Genomic DNA, 19,671 nt, shown 5'->3' with positions numbered 1-19,671 from the left:
TTGTTGTTCAACAAGTTGATTTGGTTTGATCTGTTTTAGTGGGGCACATCTTTTGCAAATAAAATATTGGCGTACGGTTGTCTTAAAACAACCTCCACCGTTGTGACATATAGGTGAGTTTCATCAATAAATGTTTTTTAAATAAGTGAAAGAAAAAAAAAGAGTATTCCATTAGGGTGTTGATTGTTTTTAGTTTTTAGAATGGTTTTTGGTTTTTGTTTTTCAAAAACCATTTTCTTAGCCAATCAAGATTTTTAAAAAGCTGATTCCCTAAAATTATGGGAAACAAAAACTCTTTCTACAGCCAATCAAGATTTTAGTAAAAGAGTTTTCCTATAAACTAGGGAAACCAGTTTTTACATGATGTATCAACTTTTAAGTGAAAAACCAAAATCCATGTTTTTCTAGTTTTTGTAGAGGAGCACGTAGCTTCAGCTTATATTTTTTTTCTTAGCTTTTTGATAATATTAATATAACATTTATCAACATTGATTAAATGTATATGCTCTAGAATAAATGTATTTTTTTTTTGAAACACAAAGTAAAAATGTATTCTTAGTTTATAAATATTGTGTATTAGTCATAAATTTTTTTATTATTCATTATTTATATTTTTAGTAAAATATGTTAAATTTTTTAAACATGATAAATTGCGAAACATTTTAATTGTGAAAATATAGAATTTTAAATATTTTAATAATTATTATATTTTCAGAAATCATTTTTCATCCACTCAAGATTACCAATAAAACTAATCATTTATATCATAAAACAATTGTCATTCAAGTTTTAAAATAAAATATAATTTATATACGAAAATTTCCAAGTAGTTTATTATTTTAAAATATTTTAATTTTTGCAACTTATATCTATTTTATGATTTATATTTTATTATAATATATATATTTTTATAAAAATATAATAACTAGAAACACGTTACTGTATTTTATTTCTAAATAAAATCATAATATTTTGATAAATTTTTATGGTAACTTCTAAATATTTAATTGATATTTTGTTGTATTATTTTAAAGTAATATATAATTATTCTTTGAAAAACTAAAAAATACTGCGAAACCAAAAACTAAAATCAAAATCTAAAAACTAAAACCAAAAGCTGAAAAATTAAAAACAAAAACTGAAAATCAAAAACCAAAATCTAAAATCTAAAAACTAAAATCCAAAAACTAAAAACTAAAACCAAAAACTACTAAACAATCATCACCTAGATACCTTCCCGACAAATGTCACTTCATCAATAGCTTAGCTTTTTGGAAAAATAGTTATATAATCAAATCATATTAAAATTTTAACATAATTTTTTAAGAAAGAATCTCTTATGAATTTTTAAACAATGGAGCTACTCTTAGAATTTTTAAACAATGGACCAAAAAAAAAGAATTTCAGTGTGATGTTTTCAAATACTCTATAATTCTGAAGTTTTAAATCACCAAAGTTGATCAGAATTTTAGAAGAAGAAAAAAATCTTAATGATTTTACATAAATAAATATGTGGAAATAAGTCTACTGTTGCCTTTGAAAAAAGAAGTCTATTTGCGAAATTTTTTACTTTTTGAGTCCGTCTTATTTTGGATAGTCTCCAAATATACTAGTGTAGTGGTTTTTAAACTCTCTGGTTTTCCATGTATTTCAAATTCAACCAGGATTAGAAGCTAGACAAAAAGAACAGAATATATATATATATATATGCATCATGTTAGTATATTAGGTTATTTCATGACTATTTTGTCGATTAATGAATAGAAAGAGACAAATGTGTTTTTGATTTTCGAGCAAACAAAGTTTTTTGTTAAAGACTGATAGAGTTCATAATCCGATTCCCATTTTGATGAGAAAATGAATGGTTCACTGATTTTTTTTAGTCTAATTCTAAGGTACATGGTTAAGCGGTGAGCTAAATCGGTTGAACATATTTAAAGCACTTGATACCTTCGCATATTTTGATTGTTGTTTGTGTCAGTTGGTCAACAAACGATTCTAGATAGACACGGAGTTGGCTATCTATATATCTATCTATAACAATAAAATTGAGTTTTATCACTTCTCAAGTTGTTATATCAGTAGATCATGTTCCATATATATATGACAGTCAATTCTTAAAGTTTAAAAAGCTACTATCAGTTTTGTGTCTTCATTTGACAAGCTATATTTCGTGGACTTCTTATATCTAAGCCTTCTAAAATGATTATAATTATGGGCTTCAAACGGATGAGCCTTGTAAGAAAATCTATAAAAATAAAATTGGGTTTTGTCATTTCTCAAATCTCCACCTCAGCAGACCATATTCTATACGTGTCAGTCAATTCTTAAAGTTTAAAAAGCCACTCTCGGATTTGCTTCTTCGTTTGACAAGTTATGTATTTCATGGAATTCTTATATATAAGCATTCTAAAATAATTATAATTCTGGACTTCAAACGTATGAACTTGGTAAGAAAATCTATAACAACAAAGTTTAGTTTTGTCACTTCTCAAACCTCTACCTAAGAAAATCATGTTCCATATTACGATATGTGTCAGTCAATTTTTAAAGTTTAAGAAGTTACTCTCGGTTTTGCTTCTTCGTTTGACAAACTATATATTTCGTGGGCTTCTTATATCTAAGCTTTCAAAAATGATTAAAATTAACATATGAGTCTAGTAAGAAAATCTATAACAATAAAGTTGAGTTTTGTCGCTTCTCAAACTTCCACCTCAAAAGATCGACCTTGTTCCATATTGTGACACGTGTCAATCAATTCTTAAAGTTTAAAAAGCTACTCTCAGTTTTGCTTCTTAAATTTTAAAAAGTTACTTTCGGTTTTGCTTCTTCATTTGAAAATGTATTTCGTGGACTTCTCATATCTAAGCCTTCTAAAATGATTGTAATTTTGGCCTTCAAACGTATGAACCTCGCAAGAAAATAGGTTCTAAAAGTAAATTCTGCTAAACCCTATTCTCTTAGGTCCAACTACTTTTTCTCCTACCTCTAACCTTTGCGTCTTTTCATCTACCAGTTTTCTCCGTCTCTACTAAAATTTTACAACTAAGAGCACCCGCAATGGAGTCTCTTGCCAATTTTTTTAGCTCCAAAACTTAGGTAAAAAATAGTAAAAAACTTGATGGGTCCCACAATATATTAAGGATTGGCCTCTTCAAATCTTTCTCTAAGAATCAATTCGCTTGGAGTATTGTAACTGTTCGCGGGCCCCGCTGTTAGGTGGCGGCTCACCATTGATCATCTTTTTTTTTAATAATAAAAAAATAAAAAAAAATTCTAAGGATTTTTTACCCAGTATCACGGTTGCAGATGTCTAATAACTTCTCACATTTATGGCCTTTAAGAGCACCATTATCGGTGGTCTTTAGGGGGTCTCTTAATTTAATTGTGCATTAAAATTAAATCAAAAACACAATAAACGTTGGAGACGTCGCTTAAATGGGGTAAGGTAGAGACCGTATTTGAGGGACACGTGTAGGCAAAGGAAGAAGAGAGAGGAAGAGCGTCTACGGTTTGTTTTGGTTCATTCTCTCTTTCTCTCGAAACCTCTCCACCTACCTTTCCGAGAAGGCGATTCTCTCTTCCTCCATGGTTCTTCGACTTGCCGGCAAAACTCCATGTCTCCATGGTTCTCAGACGAAACGAGATCGTCTCTCTGTGTGGCTCGCAGATGAAAGGGTGATTCTCTCTCTCTCTCTCTCTCTTTGTGACTCCTGGAGGAAACGAAGCCAGACCTCTCTCTCTCGGTGGCTGACGTCGAGGAAGGAAATCGCCGATTATCTCCCTCTCCGTGGGGCTTCTCGTCGGCGAAGGACGGCACTCTCTTTCTGCGTCGATAAACTGGAATCTGAAGGTAACTTTAAAGCGTTTGTTGTGTTCTTCAAGCATGCATGTTTTATTCTACACTTATTCTTGTTCTGACTGCAGGTTTGTTTGGTTTGTAGGTTCGATTCTTTCTCGCGGTGGTAGTCGTCGTCGGCGATATATGGCTATCTGTCGGTGGCTCTCCTCCACGGCGACAGAGCTCTCTCTCGATGCCTCTCCGCGATTCGTACAGGTAATGCTTCTGTTTCATGTTCTTCAATGATGCATGTATCTCATTGTGGCTTCATAAGTTCTGATTTGTTTGTTGCAAGTGAATCTATTTTGATAATGTTTCTGTCAATGTTTATTTGGCTAATTTTTAAGTTGTGAGCTGTGAATCAATTTGTTTCCAAGCTCGTTTTGTTTGTTGCAAGTTCATCATTGTTTATTTGGCTATTTTTGCTGATTGAATTTATTTTGTTTCTGCCTTTGTGTGGTGAGATGAGAGGATCAACGTGAGACGAGGGATCAACTTGCGTTTGATCTGCTAAGTGGAAAGAGAGGTCAGGAAGGTTCTTCAATGCAGGTTAGTGTTACTCTCCAACATCTGGTCCAATATGAAATGAAATGAATTGAATTAGAAGTGATGTGGTTAGCTTCTGTGATGATTTGAAACTCGTGTAATTAAAGATGTAGTTAAGTGTTAGATTTATGGTTGATGGTTGTGTATGGTATTAAATAGAACTGATGGTTAGATAGAAACATAAGTTGAAACATAAATTTTAAAAAGCTTCTGTGAAACTCCTTTGTTTGTTGTTAGATATGTGTCAATTCGATCAGCATTCAAGTCTGCTAGTAGTTGAAACATAAATTTTAAAAAGCTTCTATGATGAATTGTTTGTGTTGAGTTGTTTGGGTTGGTGTCTTGAATGCTACCTCTCTTCCTTGCATTATTTATAACCACTGTCTTTCTCTTCAATCTCCAACATCTGAATGCGCTTGATAGCTCTTCCTTCTCTTTCTCCTCCGGCTCCTCTGCCTCCTCTTTCTCCTCTGTCTCATCTTTCTCCTCTGTCTCCTCTTTCTCCACCGTCTCCTCTTTCTCCTCTTTCTCCACCGTCTCCTCTTTCTCCACCGTCTCCTCTGTCTCCTCTTTCTCCTCTGTCTCCTCTGTCTCCTCTTTCTCCACCGTCTCCTCTTTCTACTATATCCTTGTCTTCGGAAATGGATTTCAATCCATTTGAGGATTCTGCCAATTTTGTTGACCTACTTAATAGTCAACAAAATGTTGTCTTTGGCAGTCAACAACCCTCCTCAGGCAGTCAAGCTGCAGAGCAGCGACCAGAGCGTAAGGAAAGAAGGTCGTGGACAGTTTCAGAGGATATAGTGCTCATTAGCGCGTGGTTGAACACGAGCAAAGATCCCGTTGTAGGGAATGAGCAGAAGTCAGTGGCTTTCTGGACCAGAGTTGCAGCATACTTCTCGGCTAGTCCTAAACTTGCAGCCTCTGAAAAACGAGAGGGTAGTCAATGCAAGCAACGTTGGCACAAGGTGAATGAAGCAGTTTGCAAGTTCTCAGGGGCGTATGAAGCAGCCACAAGAGAGAAAACCAGTGGCATGAATGACAATGATGTTCTAAAGCTGGCCCACGAGATCTTCTTCAATAACCAAAAAAAGAAGTTCGGTCTCGAACATGCCTGGAACGAGCTTCGCAACGACCAGAAGTGGTGTGAGCTCGCTACTGCTAAAACTGATACCAGCTCGAAAAGGAGGAAGTTTGCCGACGGTTCACATTCAGGAGCAAGCTCGAAAGTCAATGAAAACGAGGCTGCTGTAGAAGGAACATCTCGTCCCCCTGGTGTTAAGGCTGCAAAAGCCCGTGGGAAGAAACCAATTGCTGAGGGGAAAGACGTTGGTGATCTTCAGAACATGTTGGTTAGGAAGGAGAAGATGTCGACGATGAAGCTTCTGGACAGGCTCATGGCAAAACAAGAACCTCTAGATGATGATGAAGTAGCTCTGAAGAAGAAGTTAACTAAAGAGTTGTTGCTGTCTAATTAGGTGTTGTGATTGTTAGTTAATTATGTTTGGTTCTCGGATTTCAAAGCTCTGTTAAAGAGTTTAAGTTTTAAAATATTTAAGTTCTCTAGGATTTTATTGTAATGGACTGGTTACTGATGATATTAAATGTTTTAAGTTAATGTCAATATTTGTCTTCGTCTGTAGTATTTTATATTTCTTATCATGCTAATGTTAATGTATGTCTTTGTCTTGGCCAGGATGCTTGCGTGACATGAGTTTTGGAGTTTTGCCTTCCACTGAAGCGAGTCACGGAGTGGAGTGTCTGTTAGTGTCTTTATGTGTCTGTGTCTATATGTGTCTGTTAGTGTGGCCTTTATGTGTCTGTTAGTGTCAAGTTGGGATGTCACGGACTTGTATGTCACAGACTTGTATGTCTGTTAGTGTCAAGTGGACTTGTATGTCACGGACGTGTTTATATGCATTCATCTTCTCTATTTATATGCGCTCATCTTCTCTCTATATCAATCGCCAAAACAACAACAACAAACTCCTCTCCTCTCTTCAAACACAACAGCAACAAACTCCTCTCCTCTCTTCAAACACAACAACAACAAACTCACAAAAACCAGCTCATATTTTCTCTCTTAACGCCATCTCTTCAATCACCATATATGGCTTCTTCTTCACAAAATACTTTAGATGAATCTTTTGATGATGATGCTTTTGATGATGCATTTGATGAGGTCTTTGATCAACATTTTGATCAAGCCTTTGAGAATTTGATCATTCATCGTGATCAAGAAGAACGGAGAAAGAAAAGAAAAAACGAGCGTATATAGAAAGAAATCGTGAGGAAGGGCATATCCGTTTATGGAATGATTATTTTAGTGATACTCCAACGTATCCTGAAAATTTATTCCGTCGACGTTTTAGAATGAACAAGCCATTATTTACGCGCATTGTTGATCATCTCTCCAACGAAGTTCTTTACTTTAAGGAAAAGCAAGATGGTCTCGGAAGGAGTAGTCTCTCTTCCCTTCAGAAGTGTACTGCAGCCATTCGTGTATTGGCATATGGTTCTGCGGCTGATGCGGTCGACGAATACCTACGGCTCGGTGAAACAACAACTCGGTTATGCGTGGAAAATTTCGTCGAAGGGATTATATATTTGTTTGGCGATGAGTACCTAAGAAAACCGACACCGGCTGATCTTCAACGTCTACTTAATGTTGGAGAGTATCGAGGATTTCCCGGAATGATTGGAAGCATCGATTGTATGCACTGGGAGTGGAAGAATTGTCCCACCGCTTGGAAAGGGCAATATTCCCGTGGTTCGGGTAAACCGACAATTGTTTTAGAGGCGGTTGCTTCATACGATCTCTGGATATGGCACGCATTTTTTGGACCTCCAGGTACGTTAAACGATATCAATGTTCTTGATCGTTCGCCTGTTTTTGATGACATTATAAAGGGTCATACGCCAGAAGTCACTTACTTTGTCAATGGAAGAGAGTATCACATGACTTACTATCTCACAGATGGTATTTACCCGAAATGGGCAACTTTTATCCAATCGATTCAACTACCCCAAGGGCCGAAAGCAGTTTTATTTGCTCAACGTCAAGAAGCTATCCGAAAGGATGTCGAGCGTGCTTTTGGAGTCTTGCAAGCTCGCTTTGCCATTGTTAAAAATCCCGCACTTTTTTGGGATAAAGTCAAAATTGGGAAGATTATGCGAGCATGTATCATACTCCATAATATGATTGTTGAAGACGAACGAGATTCATACACTCTGCTTGATTCTTCGGAGTTCGAACAAGCAGAAGACAACGGAAGTTCGCATGTCGATCTCAATTTCTTCACAGATATGCCTACAAATATTGCTAATATGATGGGTGTTCGAACTACAATTCGTGATAGACAGATGCATCAACAACTAAAAGCTGATTTAGTTGAACATTTATGGTCTAAATTTGGAGGAGATGAAGACGACAACTGAGCTCGAACGCTTCTTTCAAATGTTTTCGTTTGTTTTTCTAATCTTTGTTTTGATGTTTTAATTTAAAAATCTATGTTTACAATGTAATATTTTATTATGCTTTATGTAACAAATTATGTTTTTTTTTCAATAAAAAATGTTTAATATTTTTTTTAAGAAACCTCAAATAAGAGACTTGCAATGGAGGGAGGAAAAGTGTAAGTTTCTTAATCAACTCTCTCACCAAAATTAACTCTTTAAATAATGCTAAAAAAAAATTAAGAGACCCATTAGGGTCTTTGGGATAAAGATGGTCTAATCCTTCAGTCCCACTACATGCTCATTAATTTGAACCTCAAAACCTCCTCCGTTTTAGTCGCAAATTTCTAAACCTATAAATATGAATGAAGACAACACCAAATCTCATCGCTCTCTCTCTCTCTCTTTTTCTGTCAATAATCTCATTGTTCTCTCTACTTCTTCGCTTTCTTTAGCTTTCAAACAAGGGTGAAGAGAATGCTATTGCCGATCTCATGTTTCTCAGTTGAAGACCGGTCATTGAAGGCAGACAGTTGTTAGGCGTCCACTTTGTTTTGGCAAGGCACGAGGTGCGAAAAGAGAAGGGAGCTCATGCGGGATGAAAAAGTACGCTTGCAAATTTTTCTACTTCGTTTTGATTATCAGACTAAACTCAAACTCATACACTCAACCATCTCCCTGATTCCTCTTGCTCTTATCGTCGACTCCATCTTTGAAGATTGGGAGCCAACAATTCTATTAATAATTACACAAACTCTTGTCTGAGACGAGACTTGAATTGATTGTCTGTTTATTTATTTTTGTTTTGCAGTGGTAAGAGCTCCTGGTATGGGTCTATTTCTTTTTAACACATCTGGTATGAGTCTGTTAAAGATTCAACTGTCTGAACCGAGCTCCGTAGCAGAAGGTGTGTCAATGTGAGAATGTTCTGGCTCTGCCTCTACGTTTGATGAGGGAGAAGAGAAAATGGGTTTAAATTATCTTGAAAAACAAACCCCTTTATTTCGGTTTAATAAAGGTTTTGATTCAAAATTCTTTTTCATATGCAGCAGATGAAAGCCTGCAGTTAATCAAGTTTTAATTTTTGAAAATTATGATACAGAAACTGAAACCATACCTTCACCAGCAGGGTACTCAACAACATTTGCAGAAAGAGTTTGTGGGAATCCTTGGTAGACAATCTTTTGAGAGAGTTGACAGTGTGATTAAATCTTTCCGCCGTAAATTTGGATTTGTGAGTCTGTAATTTCCTAACGTCTAACTAACTGGAAAGTAAATTATATGGTGAACTAAAGAGATGAGAACAGTTTCCAGTACTGTTGAATGGAAATGATGTAAATCAAAGCTACCTGCCTACCTTCTCGACCTGTTTTTTTTTTGTGTTGAACCTGGTGAGTTTATGAGCACAGAGCACTTGCTGAGTTCCTCTACGTTTACGTTCTTTGGAGTTTTCAAGTGTGTCTCCTGCTCTATGTATACGATTTTGTCTTCACCATATTCGGTAAAGAGTATGTATTGTTATTTTTCTTCTGTAAATTTTAACTTAATTAGTCTTCAGATGCTATAGATGTAGATGTCGATGAAGTATTTGTGTTAGTGTGACTTTGATGTTCCAAGGCTTTTGGGAATGTATGTGGTTTCAAAACTTTGTGGTTGCTGGACATTTCTAATGAGCCTCACAAATGGGTCCAAAAGTTATGTGGGAACTAAAGCTAACTCCAAGTGGATTAGTGTTAATTTAGCTCAGTTAACTATTTAAGCAACCCATGTGAACGTACATTTGAACTACAGAAAAAGCCCAAAAGTTTAAAGACACAAAAAATAAAAGAAAAACTAGACCTTGATCTGTCCGACCGGACGGATATTTATTTTATGTTTTTAGTTTTTTTAGTTTATATTAAATGATGTATTTGTAGTATTTAAACATAAATTTATTTTAAAAATTAATCTTTGCAGTTATAATAAAAATTAAAATTAAAAATTTAATAAAATATTCTGATATAAATTTTATCCTAATTAAAATAATAAAGAGGTGGGTCATAACTTTTTCCAATTTCAAAATCTTAGCATCCCTTTAAAACAAAGAAAATAAATTTATAAATACATAAAATATATAAAAATATTTGGAACTATAATATCTATTAAAATAAATTTGTTAAAGAAAAATAATCTTGCGCTGTTTTTGTTTATCTCTAGAGCGTTTTTGCTTGGTTGGATACCCGGAATGGTGGGGAACCAGACCACGAACCACAAACAACTATTAAGGAGAATAAAGCAATACACCATCAACGGAATAAACCAATTATGCGCAAGTAAACTCCGCTAAAATAGTTGTTTCAATGACTAAAATTGGAGCAAACGCTGCTCTAACCGACACTGATCGACAAGGCCTTGCTGGCCTCACCAACGCCTAATGGCAAACTTTGGTGAATCTGATGAATTCACAAAAGAACCAACCCGACACACGACTAAACGGTAAGAACAAAAAAAACACTATGAATCTTGGATACTTGTGCTACCCACCACATGACCGGCCGACTGGATCTCCTAAAAAACATAGAATTTGTTCCTCCAGTCTTTGTGACACTACCAGCAGGGTGGACACAAGATTATTTATGCCTTATGGTATGGGGCATAACCAAATTCTTGTAACCAATGTCAAGAGATATGTCCCAATCAGAGTTTAGTGGAGTTTTCTGGATGATTGTGAAATGCATTTAGATTTTTTTCGTTTATATACATAACTTTTGAGAGATTTTTGTTTAGATATCGGTACACCCGAATTTGGTTTCTTTCAAGAGTTTTGTTTTTAGGTCTTTGGCAGAGTAGATTATAAAACAGTAACAACATGATATATAAGCAGTACGCTGCATAAACTGTATGCTCTTGTTTAACTATTTAGAAAAATTATCAAAAATACCACATTTATAATATCACTTTTTATGTTTACACTAACCATTTTTACGCTAACTTTTAAAGAAGAACAAAAATATTTATAACCATATGGTTAACTAATCTAAACTTAAGGTTTAGAGTTGAAGAGTGGAATAAGATTTTTGGAATGTGAAATTTAGGATTCTAATAAAAACATAAATAAATACTTAAAATATAAATATTTGCTTTCACTTTAAATTTTTTCTTTGTACTAATGGTATAATATATATTTGTAAACTAAAATGTATTACATAATTGTTAATATAATATTTTAAAACATAACAATTTTATTTATTACTTTGAATAATTATATTTTTTTATTTTAATTTTCTATTATATCAAAATGTGTCATATAAAAATCCAATATTTATAACTAATTGGACTTATATTATGAAAGCATTATACTAATAATATATGAATAAAGAATTTTAAATTTTTATTTATATGTTATATAAATTGATTTTTTTACATCTGTTATATAAATTGATTATGATGTGTAATTTTTTATTTTATTATTTATTACTAACAAATATTAAAAATATTTAATATGTTAATATAAAATATATTAGGAAATCTATTTTAGTTAAGATTTGATTAAAGAAATCTATTATTTAAATTAGGAAAATACATTAAATGCTTAAATCTGTTATTTAAATTAGGAAAATACAAGCATACTTAAATATATGTTCAATAAATATCTCAATGACATTCTAATGTAAATAAATGATAAAATTAAGGAGTATTTTTATTTTGTACTTATGTTTTAATAATAAAGATACATTTGAATAAGAGTTTTACCATATAAAAAAAAAAGTTTTACCAAAATCATGAAACACCACTGGAGCAACCTTCACTTGCTGGTTTAACGTACAGTGTCAGACACTTAACTTGGTGATCAATTTATCCCAAATTTTTGGGATGGTCTCATGGATCTTCTATTATCTTCACTTCATTGCTTATGGTATGAACTCCAAATTCTGAAAGCTATTGGTTACATGATACACACATACAAAAAGAAGTAATTTGTTACAATATTATTCACATTTTTTCAATATAAAAATAGTATATGGGCTGGTTAGCATACATGACTAAGAGCCTGAGATGCCATAGCTTTGTCCATGCAATTAAGAACCAAAAAAGGAAATCTAAATCAATAGGGTGAAAATATACAAAGTGAAACTCGAAGGCTGCATCATAAGTTGCAAAGAACATGTGTAAATCACTCCTTCATCTTCCAGTAAGGCCTGCATCATACCATCTTCCCCAATTCCTCCATGAGCTGATGGTTAGCATTCGAAAAAAAAATCACTAAAACACTACATAGAGAATTACGTAGTATTTTACGTACATAGTATCAAAGTTAGTATTATATTTAGTATCAAAGTTAGTATTATATTTGTACTTCTGTTCTATCAACTAAAAATAAACGTCTCCTATAACTCAGCTTCTAGGGTAAAATCAAACAGTCGCCAAAACTGGCTTTTTCAACGAGACAACAACAATCACACCACCAAGACTATTTATATATATGTGCTAAATCACAACAAGTATACCGAACGTAGGCTGCACTGTACATACACCCTCCCCATTATGTAGAAATGGTACATGAAACATCCGTTGAAGAAGGCTACCTTTCCATCACTGTACTCAACAATTGATATATAGAAGCGAGAGCCATTCACTAAAAAATTCGCATCAACATTTCGCTTGCCAAAAATGACGAAATAACCAATATCTTAAGGTTCATTTGGTACCTAGAAAAAGAAGTTCATCACTCATATGTGTGTACTAAATGAAATATCATGTGGTCAGAAAGTGAGCTAAGGCATCCATGGTTACTGACAAATATCTAACATCACCCCACTACCAAAGAGATATATATAATTTCATCATTACTTTCTTACTTTCAAATTCACCAATAAATTGTTGTCTTTTTAAAGAAAACAAACAAAATATAAGCTTCCCTTTTGAACTTCCTTTCAAAACTCCCATTGTGAACAAAATCTCTGGGTAAACTAAATCATATCATGAAGACATTCAAACAATGTTTTGTAATACCATTCTTATCAAATATGAATGATACTTGTTAATCATGATCAATTTTTAAGCTTACGTGGGTCTTGAGAACACATGTGGTGCATGGCCATCACCACAACAACTGAGAACAAACTTCTACAAGAAAATCAAATAATAAAATTAGTATCATTCATATAAATTAACATGACACAACCGCAAAACTAAGATCCCGTACAAAACGCGGACCGACCACTAGTTGTTTCTATATATTCTTCTTAGTAGCTGGATCAATCTTAACTTAGATATTTGTGAAGAAGATGAGATTTGAATCTTCATCTTGTAAATCTCTGATTAATACTGATTCTACAAACATTGTCATTGTCACTCATCTTCATCTTGTAAATCTCCATTGAGTTGAGTGCCCGCCAAAAATATATATTTAATTATTTTATTAGGAATTCTAAACTCTTCTCGTTCTACTTGTATAATAAGTTAGTAACCGTCTTTTAGTTGTTTTAGTTGTTTTTTTTTAGTGTGTTAAAAAAAAGTCATTTTTTTTAGAACTGACATTCTAGTAACGTCCTTTTCTTTTACTGGGCCTAGTTTTTTTTTTTTTTGAACATCAACCAATCAGTTTTATAACAAGATAATCTTCTAACTAAAATGTCGAGACATAAACCATATCTAGCCCAAACTAGAATCTCACGTCCATCAGATGGACTCTTATCACAAATCTGTTTATGTATAGCGAGAAAAAAGCAAGACCACATGAGCAAATCTGTTGGGAACCGTCCAAGAATCAGCCTTGTTTTCCAACCGATAGATAGTACTTTATTTTCATGCAATCTATACTATTAAAAACGATATATAGTTATTTGTGCATGAAATAGTTTATGTTGCATACTCTATATTTCCCACGTCCCCTTTTTAATTATTTTCTCCTGATTTTAGGTTTTAGTATCTGTCTGACTGTCGAATACATGAAAACACAGTACTGATTCTACAAACATTTTCAAAACGAAGAAAGCTACCTGAACGACAAAAAGTTTATAATACTATATGGTTTTATCGCACACCTACAATAAACAGCCAATGCCTTTATACCACACTAGACATTTTATAAGTTTGTTAACTTTTAAACATGAAACATTGATTTTCTTCTTACATTCTCCAATTACTCACGCATAACGTGCTTGCATTAAAAACTCTTGTACTCTCCTTTAGTTTGCTACTACCTCTGTTCTTTAAAATTACATATTCTAGAGAAAAATTTTGTTTTAAAAAGATTCATCTTATATATTTTCGATGCATGTTTTATTAACTAATTGCAAACTTCAAAAAACTTAATTACACTAGTTAAATTTTTATTGGCTTAAAATTATGGAAAAATGATAAACACAAAAAACTATGCAAATTTAATGTGTTTTATTAAGATGTGTGAAAAATCTAGAATATGTAATTTTAAGGAATAGAGGGAATTATATAATAGTTTGTGTGACCTTTGGTATGATTAGAAAAACTGGAATTTCTTCCTATTGTAATAGAAATAACTATTTTAAAGAATAGAATGTACTCTCTTTTTTTTTTGTCGACATAATTTACTCTTAAGTAACTTTAGAGTATGCTCTATCCCGTCATATGTTTTAGATTTTACGATATGTCAGTAATATACTATTCTAGGAATTCGAACCAGATATATTGACCTGCGTGGTGTATCTCTTGTCATATCTGTCTTTTGACCAAGAGACTAAGATTTCATTTCTCTTTATTGCTTTCGTGAGAATTTCAAGATCACGGTTAGTCAGCTTTCTTTTAGGGCAATTAGTTATATTAACACTCCATGTCATTATAACTTTAACAATATACTTGTCTAGCATGTCGACATTCCACAAGAGGATATGCCCTTTATTCGAAGTTTGGCTACAAGCCAATCCAATGGATATGATAAATATAGTCGGGACTATACAAAGAGAGGACTGTATATTGTAAAATTTGGATATTAGATTGCAAGAAGTCTCATTCTCAGGAAGCCTGAAGTTATGGTAAACGAGCCTGAGTATAACAAAATTACAAGTATTCGCTAGAAAATTAACACTCCTCAAAAATGGAACACCTAATATGACATATGGCATTTGATTATTTAGGTGTGATGGGAAACCTAACACGTGTCCGAGATATATAGAGGATGATGAATTGGTGAACCACACGATATTTGAATGTTCCCCTGGTTTACAAACATGGGCCTTCGCCTCAACACCAAACGTTTTTCCAATATTTAGTGTGTAGGTACGCCAACCTGGATTATCTATTCTGGAGAAAGAATGCTATGGATGATCTGGAGTTAGTCCGAGATCCATATCCATTGATTATCTAGTATCTCTAGAAAACCATAAATGATAAGCTATTCATAGAAATTTCACGTGATTCAATGGATCTAATTAGACATGTTCACAGTGAATGTCAAGTTTAGTTTGATGCTAATTCAAAAATCTGATGAAGTTTCACAGCAACAACGGCAACCACAGAACACACAAGCCTTATGCTTGCATAGTATTTTGTTTGGTAGATGGAGCATGAACTGTGGAATCATATTACGGTAGATATAGTTGAGTATGGTTGGATGAAGCCGGAAACAACAACTCATGGGATTGAAAAATAAGGAGATACGCTTGTCACCCTTACATTCAGAACTTGAAGCACTAATTTAGTTTATGGAGAATATGATTGAACATACAACATGCCAGCACTTCAGAACAGACCGTAAGGATATAATCTCAATGATAAGGAACCCATTAGCATGGCTAGGTTTTTTCACTTAACTAGCAGAGTTAGCATCTCTTCAAGAGCGCTTCCACGACTTCAAGATCATCCACGTACCAAGGGCAAACAAGAAGCCCGACACTTTAGCCAAGACAGCATGAGCATTTTATTAGAGTTTAGTTTTTGTTCGTTGTTCTGTTCTGGTATAGATTTCTAGACCACTTCTTTGTTTAAGAATGATGAATAGCCATTTGATGTAAGAAAAAAACTTTGACAATATTGACTATTTTTTTTTTAAAGATTATCGCATGCATAAAAGAAAAGAAAGAATATAGCATGAATTTGGCAAGTATATGTATGTATATGTCAAGTGTATCTATATATGGGATAGAATATTGTTAACTATATAATTATGTGTGTATATGCGTGTACATATAATTATATACATGTTATCCTTACAAAGTATGAAAATGAAATGGTTATAATGAATTGTGTGTCACCGTATGTATCATGTTGACATGCATAACATATACTTTGATAGATTTCTTTACAGTTGAAGAATTTTAGTGTTGTACATCAATGCCATTATAAGATAATTATTCCCAAATTATAACCTTAATGAAAATTGCAGTTTTCTCAAAAATACTCTTATTTTTATAAGGGATTAATAAAATTCATTAATAACATTTAAGTCTTTTGGTTTTGAGTCTACGTATACACCTAAATGAGCCTATATATATATATTTAAAAGATATATTCACTTTAAATTTAATATAAGTATAAATATATTATGAACTATAAATAAATTAACAAATATTAAAATATTATTTTCTTAAATATACGTATCAATATTCAAAATAGATCATTTGAAAAATCATATATCCTACACCATATATCATATACATATTTGAATATCATTTTTCCATGTATAATGTCATTTTATACATAATATTGATATGGCAATTATGAGTATTCAAGAATATTTTAAAAACTATCTTAAAATCAAATTTTAAATTTAAAATAAAAACACAAACATATAATAGGTTATTAATAACGAAAATAAACTAATATTGTCATATCAATAAGATTTTTTATATTATCATTTTTTTATTTGGATAACATAATAAAATTTCATCAAATTCTAAGGAATCACTAATTTATGTAATATTAAAAAATATATGAGTAATTTAATCAATTTTTTAAAAAATACTATCAGATATTTTTTGTTTTATTGGATCAATGGTATCAGGTTGCAGGTAAATAGCGAGTTTTTGGGTTTTTATCGGGTTATATCGGATTTTTAATTAACGATTTTTTCATTAAATCTTAACCGGAGTATATACAATGTATTGGGTCTATAGGTTCAACCATGAATCTAAGTCGGATATGAAAACAAATCTTAAAACTCAAACATTATTATAGAACAATTACCATATTTCGAACAAATACCATATTTTGAAGAGAAAAAAAAAACAAATGATAAAAAAGCTAAAAACGCAATTGTTATGGAGCGAAAGAAAAATAAAAATAAGAGTAGTTTGTCAATCAGTTTTCGATCAATAAATAAAAAAACAAACAAACCCGCGCTTTCTAAGCGCGAATCAAAATCTAGTCTAATCTATTAAAACAGAAGTACAAAAATAAATTACCCTTTAGTTTTTTTTTTAATTTACTTACAATCATATGCCATTGAAGTAATAAATTTACCTACTTTTTACATTTTTTTATTTTAAGTTCAATTAATGCATATCCTAAATCTAATTTTAACTAAACAAAACGACATATATTAACTAACCGAATCAAAACATATATTAACTAACCAAATCAAAAAAAATATTGGCAAACTATTGAAACAATCTAAAATATTGTAACAATTGTAAAGTCATCTTCCACGTTTTTCGTTTTATAACTTACCATATTTCACACATATATACTACCATATTTAAACAAAATCAATGCTAATTAATATAACTTACCAATAAAATATTTAGCATATATATTAGGCATGATTCACTTGTGTTTAAACCTTCCTTATTATAAAGGGCAATTGTCAATAATAGCACCTTTTGAAGTTTTCCTCCCCAAACTAGCACTCAGGATCAGAAATCACAAAAATAGGTTTCATTAAAGATGTAATTTACCTTGGTACCCTTTGTTATAAGAATAAAAAAAAAACATTTCATTTCATTCGATCGCGAATCGTGTCTTCTCCTCTCGGGAATCTTCAAACCCTCACCGGCACTGCCGTCTCCGACTCGGGAATCGTCGTCTCCGGCTCGGGAATCATCTTCTCCGACTCGGGAATCGTCGTCTCCGGCTCGGGAATCATCTTCTCCGACTCGGGAATCGAAGTCTCCGGCTCGGGAATCATCTTCTCCGGCTCGCTAATCATCTTCTCCGGCTCGCTAATCGTCTTCTCCGGCTCGCTAATCATCTTCTCCGGCTCGATAATCATCAGCGTCACACTCTCTACTCTCAAAATCGGTAACTTTTTAAAATTAGGGTTTTTGAATTAAAATTTGGGAAACTTGCGTTTTGATTTTGATTTGTTTGTTACTCGTTCTTATTAACAAGCGAAGCAAATGAAGACTTTTGTGTTGTTTTGTATTTGTATTGTTTCAGGAAACCCTTCCTGAAAATTGGTTTTTTTTTTTCTTGTCTACGCAGGATAGAAACAAGATGGGAGATTCAGTACCTCTAAAACTAGCACTGCCAGAGCTGAAGTATCCTATTGGTTCACAGCCAAGGGAAAAGTCAGCAATCAACCAATACTCCGGCTCAGAGTATATCTCTATTGTCAAAAGCATCCTAAAACCAGATGAGATGATGAGAGTCCGGGGATCATTTCTGGGACCTATAATAAAGCTCAGTGAGAGAGGATTGAAGTTATCAGGAAAGATAGTCTACGCCATTCTCACTAGAAGCATCGTTTCTGTCAAGGAGAATGAAGCCTGGTTCCATTTCGCTGCGCAGCCAATGAGGTTCTCTATAAGAGAATTTCATATGATGACAGGCTTGAAATGTAGTGGTGCATTAGAAGGACCACGAAGGGAACCCGAGAGGTTTAATTGGGAATTGCTAAAGGGGCGTAGTCATAAGTTAAGTGACGTGGTGGACCAGCTCAGAAACACAAGAGAAGATGCTTCTGAGGAGAGAGTATGCCTCGCAATGCTCATCCTGGTAGAGAGCATATTATTGCGGAAGAGCAAAGGAGGGAGTTTTCCTTTGGAATATGCGAAAAATGCACAGGATATGACATATCCATGGGGAAAAGAGGCTTACATGGTGCTCCTGAAGTCAATTCAAAACGCTGTGGCGAATCATTTGGAGAATAAATCCAAATTTGAGTTGCAAGGTTATCCTCTAGTATTCCTTCTTTGGATACTAGAGTCGATTCCTTTGCTAAGGAATAAGTTCAGTAAGTGTGTACCAACAGTTGAGGTTCCTGGGCCGACTTACTTGTGTGAAAAATACACTGAGATAGAGAATCCATCACTTGATAGGGTTTTACAGGTTGAAACTGATACAAAGGTAAGCTTTTCCAAGTATATGTTTCTCAGTTTATTTGGCTTCTTCTTTTTAATATGTTTCTCATTGGTCTCGTTTTGAAATATTCTCAGCTGAAGGTCCATTGCATACTACCTTCTATTCCTCATGATCCAGAAGATGATATCTCCATTGAAGACAAATATAGTGACGAGTTGGAAACAGTGAAAGATGTAACAAAGAAAGGGTACAAGATTACAGCCGATGACTGGGAAAATAGGTGTGTAGACACATTTGACACATTGGATGCTCTTATTCAAATGATGGCAAATAAGGAGACTGGCCAAGCCTCTACTCCGATTGATGAGGATTCAGTAAATGAAAAAGTGAACAGGATCATCACGGTAATGGAGGAGAATCTGAAGAGCATGAAGGATCGAATGTCATTACTGGAAGAAGAAAACATACATCTTAGAGCTCGTGTGTCAGAGTTGGAAGGAAACAGCAATGTTTCTCCCACTAACGTGACACAAAAGGTAAATTCTCAAAACATCTTCTTTTACATTTGCATTTTCAAGTATTTTTTGGAAGATCTTGTACATATTCTTGAATGCCTTCCTAATATTTGACAA

General features: G+C 33.4%; 2 protein-coding genes and 1 long non-coding RNA gene across 4 annotated transcripts; all 3 read left to right on the top strand.

The window, feature by feature from the left end:
• The first annotated feature begins 4,797 nt into the window (after positions 1-4,797).
• Positions 4,798-5,865, top strand: LOC125608171 (glutathione S-transferase T3-like). Its single transcript, XM_048778133.1, has one exon. The coding sequence runs from the start codon at positions 4,798-4,800 to the stop codon at positions 5,863-5,865; it is 1,068 nt and encodes a 355-aa protein (XP_048634090.1).
• A 2,288-nt stretch (positions 5,866-8,153) lies between these two features.
• LOC111215032 lies at positions 8,154-9,430 on the top strand. 2 transcript variants are annotated; one of them, XR_002664180.2, is made up of 3 exons: positions 8,216-8,449; positions 8,655-8,861; positions 8,946-9,430. It is a non-coding gene; the product is annotated as an uncharacterized LOC111215032 (long non-coding RNA). The 2 variants fall into 2 exon arrangements; XR_002664179.2 differs by having other exon boundaries at positions 8,154-8,449; positions 8,655-9,430.
• Positions 9,431-18,232: 8,802 nt separating this feature from the next.
• On the top strand, positions 18,233-19,668 carry LOC125607932. Its single transcript, XM_048777481.1, has 2 exons — positions 18,233-19,084; positions 19,174-19,668. The coding sequence occupies exons 1-2, from the start codon at positions 18,233-18,235 to the stop codon at positions 19,666-19,668; spliced, it is 1,347 nt and encodes a 448-aa protein (XP_048633438.1).
• Positions 19,669-19,671: the final 3 nt, after the last annotated feature.

The sequence above is a fragment of the Brassica napus genome, chromosome A4 (assembly GCF_020379485.1).
Source record: "Brassica napus cultivar Da-Ae chromosome A4, Da-Ae, whole genome shotgun sequence".
Lineage (NCBI taxonomy): Eukaryota > Viridiplantae > Streptophyta > Magnoliopsida > Brassicales > Brassicaceae > Brassica > Brassica napus.
This window is presented reverse-complemented; position numbering and strand designations above follow the sequence as displayed.

What these genes read in the sequence shown, in the direction of transcription:
- LOC125608171 (XM_048778133.1), top strand. Translation starts at nt 4,798, where the DNA reads ATGCGCTTGATAGCTCTTCCTTCTCTTTCTCCTCCGGCTCCTCTGCCT.
- LOC125607932 (XM_048777481.1), top strand. Translation starts at nt 18,233, where the DNA reads ATGGGAGATTCAGTACCTCTAAAACTAGCACTGCCAGAGCTGAAGTAT. An exon ending in AGGTTGAAACTGATACAAAG is followed by an intron (nt 19,085 to 19,173) that starts GTAAGCTTTTCC and finishes AAATATTCTCAG; the next exon opens with CTGAAGGTCCATTGCATACT.